The sequence below is a fragment of the Scyliorhinus canicula genome, chromosome 13, assembly GCF_902713615.1.
Source record: "Scyliorhinus canicula chromosome 13, sScyCan1.1, whole genome shotgun sequence".
NCBI classification, from domain to species: Eukaryota; Metazoa; Chordata; class Chondrichthyes; order Carcharhiniformes; family Scyliorhinidae; genus Scyliorhinus; species Scyliorhinus canicula.
The window spans coordinates 39,517,574-39,538,926 of NC_052158.1; the positions used below are offsets into that span (position 1 = coordinate 39,517,574).

Genomic DNA, 21,353 nt, shown 5'->3' on the forward strand with positions numbered 1-21,353 from the left:
AGGCGTCTTCCTCTCCTCTGTCTCTCGCTGTCATCTTCTTTTCTGTAAATAAGTGAATCAATGCTGATGGGAAGCAGTGAATGATACTGACATTTGGGATGAACTCAGCCAGTTCCCATTGAATTGAACCTCAACAAGTTCCCATTCCAAGGGTCACAAGCTGCTGAGTGAATGAATTAAACCTTTCTTGTGAAATCAGGAAAGAAGAATTCAGTCAGTTCAAACACTGACAATTATTTATTGACAAGAAACCAAAATTGTCGTGAAACATTGAGGATCTAAATAATAATTGCCTTTGTCACATTAATATATTTTAGTTCCAAAATTTACAATGATACATTATTAAACATTGTAAATATAACATCACATCAGACCATCAGACATTGGAGTAGAATTAGGCCATTTGGCCCATCGCTGCTGCTCTGCCATTCGATCGTGGCTGATATGTTTCTCGTCCCCATTATCCTGCCTTCTCCCCATAACTCCTGACCCTTATTAATCAAGGAATTGCCTCATTAATCATGAATGACAGATTTGTGCTTCAAGTGCGAAATAGACTGATTGCTCTCAATATATAATTTGACCATCTGAATTTCCTCACTACAATTACACAGTTCAGGTTAATCACTCGACCCGAACAAGATGTTGATGATAAGTAAGGCAAAGGGCAAAATTATCCCTGAAGATCTCTTCGACTGTGAGAGGCGTCACATTGCTGATGCTGGATATAAATCAGAATTCAAAAAGTCTCAATTGATGAATCACAGTCCCATCTGATTGATCCGGGATAAACTGTTCAATCTGTGGAAACACATTCCCAGGAAAAATCGATTTCAATCATCAAGTAACTAAGTGTAAACAATGAGCTGTAATTCTGTGTGTCTGCTGTGACATGGAAGGATGGACAATGATGTCCAGGTTTACACTAGAACAGGCCAATCCCGTTATTCATCAATGAGGCTCCGGGAATGTCCTGCAGTGGAGCCCAGTAAACCCACGAGGTAAGGAATGGAGAGAAACAAGACAATCGGTTCAGGGTCAGGAGGGAGTGAAATTAGTCTGACAGGTTTAACAGTGTCTGGGAGGGTGAGACAGGGTCAGGAGGGAGTGAAATTAGTCTGACAGGTTTAACAATGTCTGGGAGAGTGAGACAGGGTCAGGAGGGAGTGAAATTAGTCTGACAGGTTTAACAGTGTCTGGGAGAGTGAGACAGGGTCAGGAGGGAGTGAAATTAGTCTGACAGGTTTAACAGTGTCTGGGAGGGTGAGACAGGGTCAGGAGGGAGTGAAATTAGTCTGACAGGTTTAACAGTGTCTGGGAGAGTGAGACAGGGTCAGGAGGGAGTGAAATTAGTCTGACAGGTTTAACAGTGTCTGGGAGGGTGAGACAGGGTCAGGAGGGAGTGAAATTAGTCTGACAGGTTTAACAGTGTCTGGGAGAGTGAGACAGGGTCAGGAGGGAGTGAAATTAGTCTGACAGGTTTAACAGTGTCTGGGAGGGTGAGACAGGGTCAGGAGGGAGTGAAATTAGTCTGACAGGTTTAACAGTGTCTGGGAGGGGAGACAGGGTCAGGAGGGAGTGAAATTAGTCTGACAGGTTTTAACAGTGTCTGGGAGAGTGAGACAGGGTCAGGAGGGAGAGAAATTAGTCTGACAGGTTTAACAGTGTCTGGGAGAGTGAGACAGGGTCAGGAGGGAGTGAAATTAGTCTGACAGGTTTAACAGTGTCTGGGAGAGTGAGACAGGGTCAGGAGGGAGTGAAATTAGTCTGACAGGTTTAACAGTGTCTGGGAGGGTGAGACAGGGTCAGGAGGGAGTGAAATTAGTCTGACAGGTTTAACAGTGTCTGGGAGGGTGAGACAGGGTCAGGAGGGAGTGAAGTTAGTCTGACAGGTTTAACAGTGTCTGGGAGAGTGGGACAGTGTCAGGAGGGAGTGAAATTAGTCTGACAGGTTTAACAGTGTCTGGGGGGGGTGAGACAGGGTCAGGAGGGAGTGAAATTAGTCTGACAGGTTTAACAGTGTCTCGGAGAGTGAGACAGGGTCAGGAGGGAGTGAAATTAGTCTGACAGGTTTAACAGTGTCTGGGAGAGTGAGACAGGGTCAGGAGGGAGTGAAATTAGTCTGACAGGTTTAACAGTGTCTGGGAGAGTGAGACAGGGTCAGGAGGGAGTGAAATTAGTCTGATAGGTTTAACAGTGTCTGGGAGGGTCAGACAGGGCCAGGAGGGAGTGAAATTAGTCTGACAGGTTTAACAGTGTCTGGGAGGGTGAGACAGGGTCAGGAGGGAGTGAAATTAGTCTGACAGGTTTTAACAGTGTCTGGGAGAGTGAGACAGAGTTAGAAGGGAGTGATGTAAATGGGAGATGAATTAAAATTTCACTTACTGAATTAAGAAGCTTCCGGAACAGGGACATCAGATGCTGAGAAAATAATAACAAAAATGGAATAAAATGTAAAATCAAGGAAATGAGATTTTCTATCCTGGACTCAGGATTTCATCAGTATAAACTATTAAACGGACTCACACCTGGTAAATATGAACAGAGACAGAATGGAGGGTGAGTGAGTGCACTGTGAGGGAGTGGAGGGTGAGAGAGTGCAGTGTGAGGGAGTGGAGGATGAGCGAGTGCAGTATGAGGGAGTGGAGGGTGAGATAGTGCAGTGTGAGGGAGTGGAGGGCGAGCGAGTGCACTGAGGGAGTGGAGGGTGAGCGAGTGCAGTGTGAGGGAGTGGAGGGTGAGGGAGTGGAGGGTGAGAGAGTGCATGGGAGGGAGTGGAGGGTGAGAGAGTGGAGGGGGTGAGTGAGTGCAGTGTGATGGAGTGGCGGGTGAGTGAGTGAAGGGTGAGCGATGGTGCAGTGAGGGTGTGTGGAGGGTGAGTGAGAGAGTGCAGTGTGAGGGAGTGGAGGGTGAGAAAATGCAGTGTGAGGGAGTGGAGGGTGAGCGAGTGCACTGAGAGAGTGGAGGGTGAGAGAGTGGAGGGTGAGAGAGTGCAGTGTGAGAGAGTGGAGGGTGAGAGAGTACACTGTGAGGGAGTGGAGGGTGAGAGAGCTCACTGTGAGGGAGTGGAGGGTGGGGAAGTGGAGGGTGAGAGAGTGCAGTGTGAGGGAGTGGAGCGTGAGCGAGTGCATTGTGAGGGAGTGGAGGGTGAGCGAGTGCAGTGTGAGAGAGTGGAGGGTGAGAGAGTGCAGTGTGATGGAGTGGAGGGTGTGAGAGAGTGATTGTGAGGGAGTGGAGGAGGGTGAGAAAGTGCACGTGAGGGAGTGGAGGGTGAGAGAGGCAAGTGTGAGGAGAGTGGAGGGTGAGAGAGTGCGTGTGAGTGAGTACAGTGGAGGGAGTGGAGGGTGAGAGAGTGCAGTGTGAGGGAGTGGAGGGTGAGAGAGTGCAGTGAGGGTGTGGAGGGTGAGAGAGTGCACTGTGGGAGTGGAGGGTGAGCGAGTGCAGTGTGTGGGAGTGGAGGGTGAGCGAGTGCAGTGTGAGGGAGTGGAGGGTGAGAGAGTGCACTGTGAGGGAGTGGAGGGTGAGAGTGCACTGTGGGAGTGGAGGGTGAGCAAGTGCACTGTGAGGGCTGGAGGGTGGGAGAGTGCAGTGTGAGGGAGTGGAGGGTGAGCAAGTGCAGTATGAGGGAGTGGAGGGTGGTAGAGTGCACTGTGAGGGAGTGGAGGGTGAGAGAGTGCAGTGTGAGGGAGTGGTGAGCGAGTGCAGTGTGAGGGAGTGGAGGGTGAGAGAGTGCAGTGCGACGGAGTGGAGGATGAGTGAGTGCAGTGTGATGGAGTGGAGGGTGAGAGAGTGCACTGTGAGGGAGTGGAGGGTGAGAGAGTGCAGTGTGAAGGAGTGGAGGGTGAGAGAGTGCACTGTGAGGGAGTGGAGGGTGAGAGAGTGGACTGTGAGGGAGTGGAGGGTGACCGACTGGAGGGTGAGAGATTGCACTGCGAGGGAGTGGAGTGTGAGGGAGTGGAGTGTCAGAGAGTGCAGTGTGAGGGAGTGGAGGGTGAGCGAGTGGAGGGTGAGAAAGTGCAGTGTGAGGGAGTGGAGGGTGAGAAAGTGCAGTGTGAGGGAGTGGAGGGTGAGAGAGTGCTTTGTGAGGGAGTGGAGGGTGAGAGAGTGCAGTGTGAGGGAGTGGAGGGTGAGAGAGTGCAGTATGAGGGATTGGAGGGTGAGAGAGTGCTTTGTGAGGGAGTGGAGGGTGAGAGAGTGCAGTGTGAGTGAGTGGAGGGTGAGAGAGTGCAGAGTGAGGGAGTGGAGGGTGAGAGAGTGCAGTGTGAGGGAGTGGAGGGTGAGAGAGTGCAGTGTGAGGGAGGGGAGGGTGAGAGAGTGCAGTATGAGGGAGTGGAGGGTGAGAGAGTTGACTGTGAGTGAGTGGAGGGTGAGAGAGTGCACTGTGAGGGAGTGGACGGGGAGAGTGTGCAATGCGAGGGAGTGGAGGGTGAGAGAGTGCAGTGAGGGAGTGGAGGGTGAGAGAGTGCACTGTGAGGGAGTGGAGTGTGAGAGAGTGCAGTGTGAGGGAGTGGAGGGTGAGAGAGCGCACTGTGAGGGAGTGGAGGGTGAGAAAGTGCACTGTGAGGGAGTGGAGGGTGAGAGAGTGCAATGTGAGGGAGTGGAGGGTGAGAGAGTGCACTGTGAGGGAGTGGAGGGTGAGAGAGTGCACTGTGAGGGAGTGGAGGGTGAGAGAGTGCACTGTGAGGGAGTGGAGGGTGAGAGAGTGCAGTGAGGGAGTGGAGGGTGAGAGAGTGCAGTGTGCGGAGTGGAGGGTGAGAGAGTGCACTGTGAGTGAGTGGAGGGTGAGAGAGTGGAGGGTGAGAGAGTGCAGTGTGAGGGAGTGGAGGGCGAGAGAGTGCACTCTGAGGGAGTGGAGGGTGAGAGAGTGCAGTGTGCGGAGTGGAGGGCGAGAGAGTGCACTCTGAGGGAGTGGAGGGTGAGAGAGTACACTGTGAGGGAGTGGAGGGTGAGCGAATGCAGTGTGAGGGAGTGGAGGGTGAGAGAGGCAGTGTGAGGGAGTGGAGGGTGGGAGAGGGCACTGTGAGGGAGTGGAGGGTGAGAGAGTGCACTGTGAGGGAGTGGAGGTGAGAGAGTGCAATGTGAGGGAGTGGAGGGTGAGAGAGTGCAGTGTGAGGGAGTGGGGGCTGAGAGTACACTGTGAGGGAGTGGAGGGTGAGCGAGTGCACTGAGGGAGTGGAGGGTGAGAGAGTGCACTGTGAGGGAGTGGAGGGTGAGGGAGTGCAGTGTGAGGGATTGGAGGAGAGCGAGTGCACTGTGAGAGAGTGGAGGGTGAGAGAGTGCACTGAGGGAGTGGAGGGTGGGAGAGTGCAGTGTGAGGGAGTGGAGGGTGAGAGAGTGCACTGTGAGGGAGTGGAGGGTGAGAGAGTGCACTGTGAGGGAGTGGAGGGTGAGAGAGTGCACTGTGAGGGAGTGGAGGGTGAGAGAGTGCAGTGTGTGGGAGTGGAGGGTGAGAGAGTGCAGTGTGAGTGAGTGGAGGGTGACAGAGTGCAGTGTGAGGGAGTGGAGGGTGAGAGTGCAGTGTGAGGGAGTGGAAGATGAGAGAGTGCACTGCGAGGGAGTGGAGGGTGAGTGAGTGCAGTGTAAGGGAGTGGAGGGTGAGAGAGTGCAGTGTGAGGGAGTGGAGGGTGGGAGAGTGCAGTGTGAGGGAGTGGAGGGTGAGAGAGTGCAGTGTGAGGGAGTGGAGGGTGAGTGAGTGCTCTGTGGGAGTGGAGGGTGGGAGAGTGCAGTGTGAGGGAGTGGAGGGTGAGAGAGAGCTGTGTGAGGGTGTGGAGGGTGAGAGTGCACTGTGAGGGAGTGAAGGGTGAGTGAGTGCAGTGCGACGGAGTGGAGGATGAGTGAGTGCAGTGTGAGGGAGTGGAGGGTGGGAGAGTGTACTGTGAGGGTGTGGAGTGTGGGAGAGTGCAGTGTGAGTGAGTGGAGGGTGAGAGAGTGCACTGTGAGGGAATGGAGGGTGGGAGAGTGCACTGTGAGGGAGTGGAGGGTGAGAGAGTGCAGTGTGTGGGAGTGGAGGGTGAGTGAGTGCAGTGAGGGAGATTGGAGGGTGAGAGAGTGCAGGGTGAGGGAGTGGAGGGTGAGTGAGTGCAGTGCGACGGAGTGGAGGATGAGTGAGTGCAGTGTGAGGGAGTGGAGGGTGGGAGAGTGCACTGTGAGGGAGTGGAGGGTGAGAGAGTGCAGTGTGTGGGAGTGGAGGGTGAGTGAGTGCAGTGAGGGAGATTGGAGGGTGAGAGAGTGCAGGGTGAGGGAGTGGAGGGTGAGTGAGTGCAGTGCGACGGAGTGGAGGATGAGTGAGTGCAGTGTGAGGGAGTGGAGGGTGGGAGAGTGCACTGTGAGGGAGTGGAAGGTGAGAGAGTGCAGTGTGAGGGAGTGGAGGGTGAGTGAGTGCAGTGAGGGAGATTGGAGGGTGAGAGAGTGCAGGGTGAGGGAGTGGAGGATGAGTGAGTGCAGTGTGAGGGAGTGGAGGGTGGGAGAGTGCACTGTGAGGGAGTGGAGGGTGAGCGATTTCACTCTGAGGGAGTGGAGGGTGAGAGAGTGCAGTGTGTGTGAGTGGAGGGTGAGAGAGTGCAGAGTGAGGGAGTGGAGGGTGAGAGAGTGCACTGCGAGGGAGTGGAGGGTGTGAGAGTGCAGTGTGAGGGAGTGGAGGGTGAGAGAGTACAGTGTGAGGGAGTGGAGGGTGAGAGAGTGCAGTGTGAGGGAGTGGAGGGTGAGAGAGTTCAGTGTGAGGGAGTGGAGGGTGAGCGAGTGCAGTGTGAGGGAGTGGAGGGTGAGAGAGTTCAGTGTGAGGGAGTGGAGGGTGAGTGAGTGCACTGTGAGGGAGTGGAGGGTGAGAGAGTGCAGTGTGAGGAGTGGAGGTGAGAGAGTGCACTGTGAGGGAGTGGAGGGTGAGCGAGTGGAGGGTGAGAGATTGCACTGTGAGGGAGTGGAGTGTGAGGCAGTGGAGTGTGAGGGAGTGGAGGGTGAGAGAGTGCAGTGTGAGGGAGTCGAGGATGAGAGAGTGCTTTGTGAGGGAGTGGACGGTGAGAGAGTGCAGTGTGAAGGAGTGGAGGGTGAGAGAGTGCAGTGTGAGGGAGTGGAGGGTGAGAGTGTGCAGTGTGAGGGAGTGGAGGGTGAGAGTGCACTGTGAGGGAGTGCAGGTGAGAGAGTGCACTGTGAGGGAGTGGAGTGTGAGAGAGTGGAGGGTGAGAGAGTGCAGTGTGCGGAGTGGAGGGTGAGCGAGTGCAGTGTGCGGAGTGGAGGGTGAGCGAGTGCAGTGTGAGGGAGTGGAGGTGAGAGAGTGCACTGTGAGGGAGTGGAGGGTGAGCGAGTGCAGTGTGCGGAGTGGAGGGTGAGAGTGCACTGTGAGGGAGTGGAGGGTGAGAGAGTGCAGTGTGAGGGAGTGGAGGGTGAGCGAGTGCAGTGTGAGGGTGGAGGGTGAGAGAGTGCACTGTGAGGGAGTGGAGGGTAGAGAGTGCACTGTGAGGGAGTGGAGGGAGAGAGTGCAGTGTGAGGGAGTGGAGGGTGAGCGTGCAGTGTGAGGGAGTGGAGGGTGAGAGAGTGCACTGTGAGGGAGTGGAGGTGAGAGTGCACTGTGAGGGAGTGGAGGGTGGAGAGTGCACTGCGAGGGAGTAGGGTGGAGAGTTCAGTGGTAGTGAGTGATGAGCGAGTGCACTGTGAGGGAGTGGAGGGTGAGAGAGTGCACTGTGAGGGAGTGGAAGGTGAGAGTGTGCACTGCGAGGGAGTGGAGTGTGGGAGAGTGCACTGTGAGGGTGTGGAGGGTGAGAGTGCTGTGTGAGGGAGTGAAGGGTGAGTGAGTGCAGTGCGACGGAGTGGAGGATGAGTGAGTGCAGTGTGAGGGAGTGGAGGGTGGGAGAGTGTACTGTGAGGGTGTGGAGTGTGGGAGAGTGCAGTGTGAGGGAGTGGAGGGTGAGAGAGTGCACTGTGAGTGAGTGGAGGGTGAGAGAGTGCACTGTGAGGGAATGGAGGGTGAGAGAGTGCATTGTGAGGGAATGGAGGGTGAGGGAGTGCAGTGTGAGGGAGTGGAGGGTGAGAGAGTGCACTGTGAGGGAATGGAGGGTGAGGGAGTGCAGTGTGAGGGAGTGGAGGGTGAGAGAGTGCAGTGTGAGGGAGTAGAGTGGGAGAGAGTGCACTGTGAGAGAGTGGAGGGTGAGAGAGTGCACTGTGAGGGTGGAGGGTGAGCGAGTGAAGTGTGAGGGAGTGGAGGGTGAGCAAGTGCAGTGAGGGTGTGGAGGGTGAGAGAGTGCACTGCGAGGGAGTGGAGGGTGAGCGATTTCACTCTGAGGGAGTGGAGGGTGAGAGAGTGCAGTGTGAGTGAGTGGAGGGTGAGAGAGTGCAGAGTGAGGGAGTGGAGGTGAGAGAGTGCACTGCGAGGGAGTGGAGGGTGTGAGAGTGCAGTGTGAGGGAGTGGAGGGTGAGAGAGTGCAGTGTGAGGGAGTGGAGGGTGAGAGAGTACAGTGTGAGGGAGTGGAGGGTGAGAGAGTGCAGTGTGAGGGAGTGGAGGGTGAGAGAGTGCAGTGCGAGGGAGTGGACGATGAGTGAGTGCAGTGTGAGGGAGTGGAGGGTGAGAGAGTGCAGTGTGACGGAGTGGAGCATGAGTGAGTGCACTGTGAGGGAGTGGAGGGTGAGAGAGTGCAGTGTGAGGGAGTGGAGGGTGAGAGAGTGCACTGTGAGGGAGTGGAGGGTGAGCGAGTGGAGGGTGAGAGATTGCACTGTGAGGGAGTGGAGTGTGAGGCAGTGGAGTGTGAGGGAGTGGAGGGTGAGAGAGTGCAGTGTGAGGGAGTCGAGGATGAGAGAGTGCTTTGTGAGGGAGTGGACGGTGAGAGAGTGCATTGTGAGGGAGTGCAGGGTGAGAGTGTGCAGTGTGAGGGAGTGGAGGGTGAGAGTGCACTGTGAGGGAGTGGAGGGTGAGAGAGTGCACTGTGAGGGAGTGGAGGGTGAGAGAGTGCACTGTGAGGGAGTGGAGTGTGAGAGAGTGGAGGGTGAGAGAGTGCAGTGTGCGGAGTGGAGGGTGAGAGAGTGCACTGTGAGGGAGTGGAGGGTGAGAGAGTACACTGTGCGGGAGTGGAGGGTGAGCGAGTGCAGTGTGCGGAGTGGAGGGTGAGAGAGTGCACTGTGAGGGAGTGGAGTGTGAGAGAGTGGAGGGTGAGAGAGTGCAGTGTGCGGAGTGGAGGGTGAGAGAGTGCACTGTGAGGGAGTGGAGGGTGAGAGAGTACACTGTGAGGGAGTGGAGGGTGAGCGAGTGCAGTGTGTGGGAGTGGAGGGTGAGAGAGGCAGTGTGAGGGAGTGGAGGGTGGGAGAGTGCAGTGTGAGGGAGTGGAGGGTGAGAGTGTGCGGAGTGGAGGGTGAGAGTGTGCAGTGTGCGGAGTGGAGGGTGAGAGTGTGCAGTGTGAGGGAGTGGGGGGTGAGAGTACACTGTGAGGGAGTGGAGGGTGAGCGAGTGCACTGTGAGGGAGTGGAGGGTGAGAGAGTGCACTGTGAGGGAGTGGAGGGTGAGTGAGTGCAGTGTGAGGGTACACTGTGAGAGAGTGCAGTGTGAGGGATTGGAGTGAGAGCGAGTGCATTGTGAGGGAGTGGAGGGTGAGAGAGTGCACTGTGAGAGAGTGGAGGGTGAGCGAGTGCACTGTGAGGGAGTGGAGGGTGAGAGAGTGCACTGTGAGGGAGTGGAGGGTGAGAGAGTGCACTGTGAGGGAGTGGAGGGTGAGAGAGTGCACTGTGAGGGAGTGGAGGGTGAGAGAGTGCAGTGTGAGGGAGTGGAGGGTGAGAGAGTGCAGTGTGAGGGAGTGGAGGGTGAGAGAGTGAAGTGCGAAGGACCTGGATGGTGAGGGAGGGGTGGCTGAGGGAATTTGGGGTGGAGTGGAGGGTTAGAGAGTGGAGGCAAGGGAATGGACGTTGAAGGAATGGAGGGTGAGGAAGTGGTGGATGATGGAGTGGATAGTAAGAGAGTGGAGGGTGAGGGAGTGGAGGGCAAGGGAGTCAAGGGCGAGGAAAAGTGAGGGAAAGAGTCGAAGAGGAAGCAGTGGAGGGTGTGGGAATGGAGAGTGAGGAAGTAGAGGATGAGGGAGTGCTGGGTGTTGGAGTGGACAGTGAGAGGGTAGAGGGTGAGTGAGTGGAGGGTTATGGAGATGGAGTGAAGGTGGAGAGAGTAGAGGCTGAGGGAGAGAGCTAAGATGATGAGAAATGTCTTCTCTCTGATATTTGTGAATCTTTGGAACTGTTTCTCCAACTGATTCTGGATGATCAGGCAGTGAGAACGGTCCGCACTGGGATCCAGCGATTCTGGAGCACTGAGGGGCAGCAAGGAAACTGGGAATGATGTAGTAAAGAAGAATTGGAATCGAGTTGAAGCAAAATCCCTGAAAATCACTGAAGGAAACCATTCTGCCCATCTAGCTGTGCTGCCCCTTTGAGAGAACATAAGAACATAAGAACATAAGAACTAGGAGCAGGAGTAGGCCATCTGGCACCTCGAGCCTGCTCCGCCATTCAATTAGATCATGGCTGATCTTTTGTGGACTCAGCTCCACTTTCCGGCCCGAACACCATAACCCTTAATCCCTTTATTCTTCAAAAAACTATCTATCTTTACCTTAAAAACATGTAATGAAGGAGCCTCAACTGCTTCACTGGGCAAGGAATTCCATAGATTCACAACCCTTTGGGTGAAGAAGTTCCTCCTAAACTCAGTTCTAAATCTACTTCCCCTTATTTTGAGGCTATGCCCCCTAGTTCTGCTGTCACCCGCCAGTGGAAACAACCTGCCCGCATCTATCCTATCTATTCCCTTCATAATTTTAAATGTTTCTATAAGATCCCCCCTCATCCTTCTAAATTCCAACGAGTACAGTCCCAGTCTACTCAACCTCTCCTCATAATCCAACCCCTTCAGCTCTGGGATTAACCTAGTGAATCTCCTCTGCACACCCTCCAGCGCCAGTATGTCCTTTCTCAAGTAAGGAGACCAAAACTAAACACAATACTCCAGGTGTGGCCGCACTAACACCTTATACAATTGCAACATAACCTCCCTAGTCTTAAACTCCATCCCTCTAGCAATGAAGGACAAAATTCCATTTGCCTTCTTAATCACCTGTTGCACTTGTAAACCAACCTTCTGTGACTCATGCACTAGCACACCCAAGTCTCTCTGAACAGCGGCATGCTTTAATATTTTATCGTTTAAATAATAATCCCGTTTGCTGTTATTCCTACCAAAATGGATAACCTCACATTTGTCAACATTCTATTCCATCTGCCAGACCCGAGCCCATTCACTTAACCTATCCAAATCCCTCTGCAGACTTCCAGTATCCTCTGCACTTTTCGCTTTACCACTCATCTTAGTGTCATCTGCAAACTTGGACACATTGCCCTTGGTCCCCAACTCCAAATCATCAATGTAAATTGTGAACAATTGTGGGCCCAACACGGATCCCTGAGGGACACCACTAGCTACTGATTGCCAACCAGAGAAACACCCATTTATCCCAACTCTTTGCTTTCTATTAATTAACCAATCCTCTATCCATGCTACTACTTTACCCTTAATGCCATGCATCTTTATCTTATGCAGCAACCTTTTGTGTGGCACCTTGTCAAAGGCTTTCTGGAAATCCAGATATACCATATCCATCGGCTCCCCGTTATCTACTGCACTGGTAATGTCCTCAAAAAATTCCACTAAATTAGTTAGGCACGACCTGCCTTTTACGAACCCATGCTGCGTCTGCCCAATGGGACAATTTCTATCCAGATGCCTCGCAATTTCTTCCTTGATGATAGATTCCAGCATCTTCCCTATTACCGAAGTTAAACTCACTGGCCTATAATTTCCTGCTTTCTGCCTACCTCCTTTTTTAAACAGTGGCGTCACGTTTGCTAATTTCCAATCCACCGGGACCACCCCAGAGTCTAGTGAATTTCGGTAAATTATCACTAGTGCATCTGCAATTTCCCTAGCCATCTCTTTTAGCACTCTGGGATGCATTCCATCAGGGCCAGGAGACTTGTCTACCTTTAGCCCCATTAGCTTGCCCATCACTCCCTCCTTAGTGATAACAATCCTCTCAAGGTCCTCACCTGTCATAGCCTCATTTCTATCAGTCGCTGGCATGTTATTTGTGTCTTCCACTGTGAAGACCGACCCAAAAAACCTGTTCAGTTCCTCAGCCATTTCCTCATTTCCCATTATTAAAACTCCCTTCTCATCCTCTAAAGGACCAATATTTACCTTAGCCACTGTTTTTTGTCTTATATATTTGTAAAAACTTTTACTGTCTGTTTTTATATTCTGAGCAAGTTTACTCTCATACTCTATCTTACTCTTCTTTATAGCTTTTTTAGTAGCTTTCTGTTGCCCCCTAAAGATTTCCCAGTCCTCTAATCTCCCAGCAATCTTTGCCACTTTATATGATTTTTCCTTCAATTTGATACTCTCCCTTATTTCCTTAGATATCCACGGTCGATTTTCCCTCTTTCTTCCGTCCTTCCTTTTTGTTGGTATAAACCTTTGCTGAGCACTGTGAAAAATCGCTTGGAAGGTTCTCCACTGTTCCTCAACTGTTCCACCATAAAGTCTTAGCTCCCAGTCTACCTTAGCTAGTTCTTCTCTCATCCCCTTGTAATCTCCTTTGTTTAAACACAAAACACTAGTATTTGATTTTACTTTCTCACCCTCCATCTGTATTTTAAATTCCACCATATTGTGATCGCTCCTTCCGAGAGGATCCCTAACTATGAGATCATGAATCAATCCTGTCTCATTACACAGGACAAGATCTAGGACCGCTTGTTCCCTCGTAGGTTCCATTACATACTGTTCTAAGAAACTATCGCGGATACATTCTATAAACTCCTCCTCACGGTTGCCTTGACCGACCTGGTTAAACCAATCGACATGTAGATTAAAATCCCCCATGATAACTGCTGTACCATTTCTACATGCATCAGTTATTTCTTTGTTTATTGCCTGCCCCACCATAACGTTACTATTTGGTGGCCGATAGACTACTCCTATCAGTGACTTTTTCGTCTTACTATTCCTGATTTCCACCCAAATGGATTCAACCTTATCCTCCATAGCACCGATTTCATCCCTTACTATTGCCCGGATGTCATCCTTAAATAACAGAGCAACACCACCTCCCTTACCATCCACTCTGTCCTTCCGAATAGTTTGATACCCTCGGATATTTAACTCCCAGTCGTGACCATCCTTTAACCATGTTTCAGTAATGGCCACTAAATCATAGTCATTTACGATGATTTGTGCCACCAACTCATTTACTTTATTCCGAATACTACGAGCATTCAGGTAAAGTACACTTATGTTGGTTTTTTTACCTCTGTTTTGAATCTTAACATCTCCAGTTTTATTCCTTTTGTTATTACTGGGCCTATTCACTGTGCTCCCCTCAGTCACTGTACCTTGTACTGTCGCCCTTATGGATTTCTGACTATGTCTTCTCTGCCTTGCACTTTTCCCCTTACTTCCTTTTGTTTCTGTCCCTGTTTTACTACCTTCCAACTTCCAGCATTGGTTCCCATCCCCCTGCCACATTAGTTTAAACCCTCCCCAACAGCTCTAGAAAACACCCCCCCTAGGACATCGGTTCCAGTCCTGCCCAAGTGCAGACTGTCCGGTTTGTACTGGTCCCACCTCCCCCAGAACCGGTCCCAATGCCCCAGGAATTTGAATCCCTCCCTCTTGCACCATCTCTCGAGCCACGCATTCATCCTATCTATCCTGACATTCCTACTCTGACTCGCTCGTGGCACTGGTAGCAATCCTGAGATTACTACCTTTGAGGTCCTACTTTTTAGTTTAACTCCTAACTCCCTGAATTCCGCTTGTAGGACCTCATCCCGTTTTTTACCTATATCGTTGGTGCCTATGTGCACCACGACAGCTGGCTGTTCACCCTCCCCCCCCCAGAATGTCCTGCAGCCGCTCCGAGAAATCCTTGACCCTTGCACCAGGGAGGCAACATACCATCCTGGAGTCTCGATTGCGTCCACAGAACCGCCTGTCTATTCCCCTTACGATCGAGTCCCCTATCACTATAGCCCTGCCATTTTTCTTCCTGCCCTGCTGTGCAGCAGAGCCAGCCACGGTGCCATGAACCTGGCTGCTGCTGCCTTCCCCTGGTGAGCCATCTCCCTCAACAGTATCCAAAGCGGTGTATCTGTTTTGCAGGGAGATGACCGCAGGGGACACCTGCACTGCCTTCCTACTCTTGCTCTTTCTTTTGGTCACCCATTTTCTATCTCCCTCAGTAACCTTCACCTGCGGTGTGACCAACTCGCTAAACGTGCTATCCACGACCTCCTCAGCATCGCGGATGCTCCAAAGTGAGTCCATCCGCAGCTCCAGAGCCGTCAAGCGGTCTAACAAGAGCTGCAACTGAACACACTTCTTGCACGTGAAGGAGCCAGGGACAGTGGACGTGTCCCTGAGCTCCCACATCGCACACGAGGAGCATGACACGGGTCTGGGATCTCATCATGCTTTGTCCCAGATTCTCACTTTTTGTCTTTATCCCTGTGAGTTCCTCATCTTCAATATCTGTTCAACTCCCTTTTAATATTATTGATGGAATCAGCTTCCACCACATTGCCAGCTGTAACATTCCACATCCCCACATTCCCAGAGTGAAAAACTTTTCTCCTCTTCTCCTCTCAGGATCAATGATTGGAAATCTATAACCGCGAGTTATTGATCACTCACCAGAAAGAATCATTTTTCTCCATCTCATCTACAAAAACCTATCATCACCCAGAAACCCTCAATTCAATTTCCTCTTCACCTTCTCTGTTCCCAGGAGAACAGTTTCCAATCTCCCTGTTACTGTTGAGATTCAGTCAGGTTGTTACTGAGGGTGGAATATGGCCCCTTCCTGCTGCTATTTCTAATCTTCATGGCCCTGACTCTGGGAGTAGAGGGTGAGGCAGTGAGGGGTGAGGGAGTGAAGGGTCAGAGAGTGGATGATGAGAGAATGGAGGGTGAGGGATCAAAGGGTGAGGGATCGGAGGCTGAAGGTGCCCCCTGTTTAAGCCCTGAGTTACTCGCAGGAGAATGTAATTCGACAATTTTCAATCCCGTCTCTTTAATTCCCAACAATCTGTCCCTCAGTCACTTACTGTGAGCTGTTGTGTAGATCACACTCGGTGAATCTGCAGAAGTAAAATAAATGTCAGTTAGAATGGGGAATAATCCATTATCAGAGAGTGAGAACACAACAAGTGTGAGGGAATGGAGATTGTGTGAGAAATACTCATTCCCACACTCCCCTCCATCCTTACACTTTATGGAGATCCATTAGATCTCTGCCATGCCATCCATATTCAGTAGGTGAGGATGTGAGTGTGTGTGGTGGGTTTAATGATCAATATTAGACCTGGTCTGGGCTGATCACACAAAGGAAGATCAGACAGGGAACAAGATGTGTTTATACGTGTATCTGTGTGTGGGAATTAAATCAGTTCATTCAACACAGTGTCCTGTACTCCCAGTACTGGGGATTCCCCCACACTCACTCTCTCCCCTCAGTTCTACATTCCCCTCTCTCTCCCCTCTCAGTGTCCTGTACTCCCAGTACTGGGGATTCTCCCCCACTCACTCTGTCCCCTCAGTTCTACATTCCCCTCTCTCTCTCTCTCTCCCCTCTCAGTGTCCTGTACTCCCAGTACTGGGGATTCCCCCACACTCACTCTGTCCCCTCAGTTCTACATTCCCCTCCCTCTCCCCTCTCAATGTCCTGTACTCCCAGTACTGGGGATTTCCCCACACTCACTCTGTCCCCTCAGTTCTACATTCCCCTCTCTCTCTCTCTAGCCCCTCTCAGTGTCCTGTACTCCCAGTACTGGGGATTCCCCCACACTCACTCTGTCCCCTCAGTTCTACATTCCCCTCTCTCTCCCCTCTCAGTGTCCTGTACTCCCAGTACTGGGGATTCCCCCCACACTCACTCTGTCCCCTCAGTTCTACATTCCCCTCTCTCTCCCCTCTCAGTGTCCTGTACGCCCAGTACTGGGGATTCCCCCACACTCACTCTGTCCCCTCAGTTCTACATTCCCCTCTCTCTCCCCTCTCAGTGTCCTGTACTCCCAGTACTGGGGATTCCCCCCACACTCACTCTGTCCCCTCAGTTCTACATTCCCCTCTCTCTCCCCTCTCAGTGTCCTGTACTCCCAGTACTGGGGATTCCCCCACACTCACTCTGTCCCCTCAGTTCTACATTCCCCTCTCTCTCTCCCCTCTCAGTGCCCTGTACTCCCAGTACTGGGGATTCCCCCCACACTCACTCTGTCCCCTCAGTTCTACATTCCCCTCTCTCTCTCTCTCCCCTCTCAGTGTCCTGTACGCCCAGTACTGGGGATTCCCCCCACACTCACTCTGTCCCCTCAGTTCTACATTCCCCTCTCTCTCTCTCTCCCCTCTCAGTGTCCTGTACTCCCAGTACTGGGGATTCCCCCACACTCACTCTGTCCCCTCAGTTCTACATTCCCCTCTCTCTCTCTCTCCCCTCTCAGTGTCCTGTACTCCCAGTACTGGGGATTCCGCCCACACTCACTCTGTCCCCTCAGTTCTACATTCCCCTCTCTCTCTCTCCCCTCTCAGTGTCCTGTACTCCCAGTACTGGGGATTCACCCATACTCACTCTGTCCCCTCAGTTCTACATTCCCCTCTCTCTCTCCTCTCAGTGTCCTGTACTCCCAGTACTGGGGATCCCCCCACACTCACTCTGTCCCCTCAGTTCTACATTCCCCTCTCTCTCCTCTCTCAGTGTCCTGTACTCCCAGTACTGGGGATTCCCCCCACACTCACTCTGTCCCCTCAGTTCTACATTCCCCTCTCTCTCCCCTCTCGGTGTACTGTACTCCCAGTACTGGGGATTCCCCCACACTCACTCTGTCCCCTCAGTTCTACATTCCCCTCTCTCTCCCCTCTCAGTGTCCTGTACTCCCAGTACTGGGAATCCCTCCACACTCACTCTGTCCCCTCAGTTCCACATTCCCCTCTCTCTGATACTTACCTCTCTGATGTCTTTTCCAGATGATTATTCCAATTATTCCGAACATAACAGCCAGTACAATGATGACTGATCCAATTATAATTTCAAGATGGGTGCGTCCCCCACTGTTTCCTGGGAATTCTGAAACAGATGTGAATAATATGAGGATTGTCTCTCTCTTCCCGGATCCATTCCCAGTTCTGTGTTAATTGGGGACAATTTGAACTGAAGCCGCCCATTGGGAATTGATGGGATTGGTGGGAACGTTGGTTGTACACTCGCCCGATTTCACTCTCCAGTGAAGTCACTAAAGATTCCCATTGATGGGGGTGTCAAAGCCGTGTTTTCCCAATCCCGTGGGTTACCTTCCCGGCCAGTTCAGTTCTAATTCTCCCCAATGTCTCTGTGTCCTGTCCTTGCTCAATCTCCAGGGTTACATTGGGCCGGATTCTCCCCTACCCAGCGGGGCGGGGGGCCCCGGTGTATTGGAGTGGCATCAACCACTCCGGCATCGAGCCTCCCCAAAGGGGCGGGATTCTCCCCTACCCAGCGGGACGGGGGGCCCCGGTGTATTGGAGTGGCATCAACCACTCCGGCATCGAGCCTCCCCAAAGGTGCAGAATTCCAATGGCCCGCGCCGGAGTGGTTGGCGCCCCGCTGGCCGGCACGGACGGCCTTTGGTGCACCGGCAGCTGGGGCCAAAAGGCCTTTGCCGGCCGCTGTAAGTCCACGCATGCGCCGGAGCGTCAACGGCTGCTGACGTCATACCGGCACATGCGCAGGGGAGGGGGTCTCTTCCGCCTCCGCCATGGTGAAAGCCATGGTTGGGGCGGAAGAAGAAGAGGTGGGCCCCGATCATGGGCCATGCCACCGTGGGGGCATCCCCCGGGGTCAGATCACCCCCCTCCCCCCAGGACCCCGGAGCCCGCCCTGCGCCGCCAATCCCGCCGGTACCAGAGGTGGTTTAAACCACGTCGGCGGGAAAGGCCTGTCAGTGGCAAGACTTCGGCCCATCGCGGGCTGGAGAATCGCCGCGGGGTGCCCGCCGACCGGCGCGGCACAATTCCCACCCACGCCAAATCTCGGGGGGCAGACAATTCGGAACACGGAGGGGGTGGGATTGACGCCGGCCCTTGGTGATTCTCCGAACCCCTGGGGGGTTGGAGAATTCCGCCTATTGTACGGCCCAGGATGCAGCATCACTGATGGGTTTTCACATCAAACTTCAAAGGGATGAGGAATAAACTGACCACAGGAAACTGGGCTGAGCTGATAATGAGGAAAACAACAGAGAAACAGAACAAACGCTTCAAAAGAAGCACTAGGTGCAATCCAACACAGAACTTAGTCCTAATCGACTGCAGTGAAGCCACCATGGACAACTCATGGAATAAGTGAGAGAATCCATCACAAATGTCCAGAGATTGAGTTCCAGACACTTAGGGCGCGATTCTCCGCAAATGCGGAGAGTCGTGAAGGCTGCCGTGAAACCGGCCGTGTTTCACGGCAGCCTCCGCGCCCCCTCCCGGGAGCCGATTCTGCTCCCCGGTCGGGGCTAGCAACGGGACCCCGTGAACCACGGCATCGCAGGCTTAGCGAACTGTGCTAAGCCCACGCGCCAAAGTTAACGGCGGCTGACGCGCGCGATGACGTCAGCCGCGCGCGATGACGTCAGCCGCGCATGCGCGGATTGGATAGCTCCAACCCGCGCATCCGCGGATGACGTCATCGTGCACATGCGTGAAACCCGCACATGCGCGGGCCGGTATGCCCATCAGCCGTCCCGTGAACTGATCCAGCGGGGCGGCGGAGGAACAAAGAGTGCGCGTGGTTCGGACCCGCTGCCCGCGATCGGTGGGCACCGATCACAGGTCCATGGCAATCGCGGCCGTGCCAATCGGTGCCATGGTTACCCAGAACGGCACTTTGTGGCCGTTTTCACGAACGGTGAAAGCAGGTGTGTTGCCGTTCGTGAAAACGGCCGTAAAGGCCTGGGAAATCGGCCCATCGGCTAGGGGAGAATCGCTGCTCGCCGTAAAAAAACAGCGAGCAGCGATTCGTGTCGTGGGGCGGGTGTGGGGGGGGGGGGGAGAATAGCGGGAGGTCAGGAAAAATGTCAAAAAGGCCCTCCCGCTATTCTCCGACCGGTCGTGGGGGGCGGAGAATCGCACCCTTAGAGCGCGATTCTCCGCTGCCACGCAGGTGGGAGAATCGCGGGAGGGCCGCTCTGGCACCCCCTTCCAAAACCGCCGTTTTTCATGGCAACCCGCGATTCTCCGACCCGGATGGGCCGAGCGGCCTGCCATTCCCGACCGGTTCACGCCGACGGCAACCACACCTGGTCGCTGCCGGCGTGAACATGGCGTCAGCAGCTGTTTTGTGGCTTGTGGGGTGTGGAGAGGGGAGTGAGCACCACGATCGTGCTCGGGAGGTGACTGGCCCGCGATCGGTGCCCGCCACATCTTGCGGGGCAGCGGAGGGGAGGACGGCAACCACGAATGCGCGGCTGACGTCATTAGGCGGGCCGGCCGCGTCATTTTCAGCGCGCCAGGCCAAAAACTCCAGCGAAAAGGCCCCGCGGCCGAGATTTACGGCATGGCCCCCCTAGCCCGCTTGGGGGGGGGGGGGGGGGGGGGAGGGAGGAGAGAATAGGGGGCAAGGAGCGGCCTCCGATGACGTCGTGAACCTCTCCGGGTTTCATGATGGCGTCGGGCCTTGCGGAGAATTCCGCCCTTAGAGAGGAATTAGCTGAACCCAGATGGCCTGGTGGCACAGTGGTTAGCACTGCTGCCTCACAGAACCAGGGACCCGAATTTAGTTCCACCCTTGGGTGACTAGGTTGTGTTTGCTCTTCCTCCTTGTGTCTGCATGAGTTTCCTGCGGGTACTCCAGTTTCCTCCCACTGTCCAAAGATGCTCAGGTTAGGTGGATTTGCCCTGCTAAATTGCCCCTTAGTGCCCAAAGATTGGATGCAATCACAGGGATGGGGAGCGGGCCTCGGTAGGATCAGTGTAGGGATGATGGGCTGAATGGCCTCTTTCTGCACTGTTCTATGAACTCGCTGGGAAGGTCGGCTTGATGATCGGTTCCTCTTCTCATTCCTGATGCTCATAAATAGAACTGAGGCCAAAATAATCCATTATCTCATGAATCGTAAAACAGACTGAATAGACTGTATATATTGCATATATTGCATGTAGACGTACGCACACACACACACACAGATGCATGCACATACATAATCACACACACACACACATCCAGTACTGTTCCTTACCCCACTGATGGAGCTTGGGCTCTGCCAGGCTGCTGTGTTCAATTTGACAGGAGTATTGATCCTCATCCCCAGCATTTATTTCAATCTCTTTCTGGATCTGATGGCTCCCATCGTGGTTCGGTCGAAGCCCCGAGGATTGTGTCTCAGACATTACCTCTCCATTCCTTAGCCAGGTCACCTCGATGTCTACAGGATAAAACCCAGTAACCAGGCAGGAGAGAGTGAGCGGCTTGTACTGACTATTGGCCTCACTTCTGGAGATGAAGACTTCAGGCTGAACTGTAATGGGAAAGGGTGAAAACACAAACAATAGACAGACACTGAATGGAATGGGAGAACGGTTTGATAGATCAGTGAAGTTAGATCAGAACATGGATCAAAACTCAAATCAATACCTTTCCGTCCAAAATATTCCTTTCCAGCTTGTAAATATCTGTTCAAATGTTGAACAAATATTCCTTGAAGATATGTTTCCCAGTAGCTGTTCCAGGATTGATCCGAATCCCATTTCTCTTTAGTCTTCACTGCGATGTGATTGGTTGCGACCCATCTCTTTGTGTCTGGCTCTAAACTAATAAAGTCCTTTCCATCAAATCCAAACCTCATCGATCTCCGAATGGAGCCGTCTTCAGTGACCTCGACATACCACATCCATTGAAGAGTGTGGATTCCTGTCAGTGAACAAACAGGGATCAATAATCAATATGGAATAGTTAATGGACAATCACAAACATTCTGATCAGAGGGGAAGGTGTCTGAATCATCCCAGATTTCACAAAGGAGGTTTTACCCATCAGCCTCTTTTCCTGCAGTATGATCCCATTCCCACCTCATTAATTATTAATCCATTGGGAACATACCGGATCGCTGGAAGGCCAGCTCAGCTTCTCCTGCCCATCAACATCTCAGGCCTTCAGTAACCCTGACACCATATTTAAAGGGTGCTCCTGCTCAGAGCTCCCTCCCTATGGGATAGGAAGCTGCTGGAAGATCATGGCTGCCAAGGGGAGGAACATGCTGCCCCACAATTTAGCGACGCCTCCCGCATGCCCACTGAGTATAAAGAGACCCGA

At 53.1% G+C, this 21,353-nt stretch overlaps 1 protein-coding gene across 2 annotated transcripts; it reads right to left on the reverse strand.

Annotated features, from left to right (window-relative positions):
* Window positions 1-214: 214 nt before the first annotated feature.
* On the reverse strand, window positions 215-20,948 carry LOC119976118 (class I histocompatibility antigen, F10 alpha chain-like). Of its 2 annotated transcripts, XM_038816297.1 has the most exons (6): window positions 20,676-20,948; window positions 20,281-20,559; window positions 17,025-17,144; window positions 15,130-15,162; window positions 2,386-2,421; window positions 215-801 (listed from the first exon to the last, which is right to left on the reverse strand). In XM_038816297.1, exons 1-5 carry the CDS (start codon window positions 20,929-20,931, stop codon window positions 2,390-2,392), a joined length of 720 nt encoding a protein of 239 aa, XP_038672225.1. In that variant the 5' UTR covers window positions 20,932-20,948; the 3' UTR covers window positions 215-801; window positions 2,386-2,389. The 2 variants fall into 2 exon arrangements, with proteins under 2 accessions (XP_038672225.1, XP_038672226.1); XM_038816298.1 differs by lacking the exon at window positions 2,386-2,421.
* Window positions 20,949-21,353: the final 405 nt, after the last annotated feature.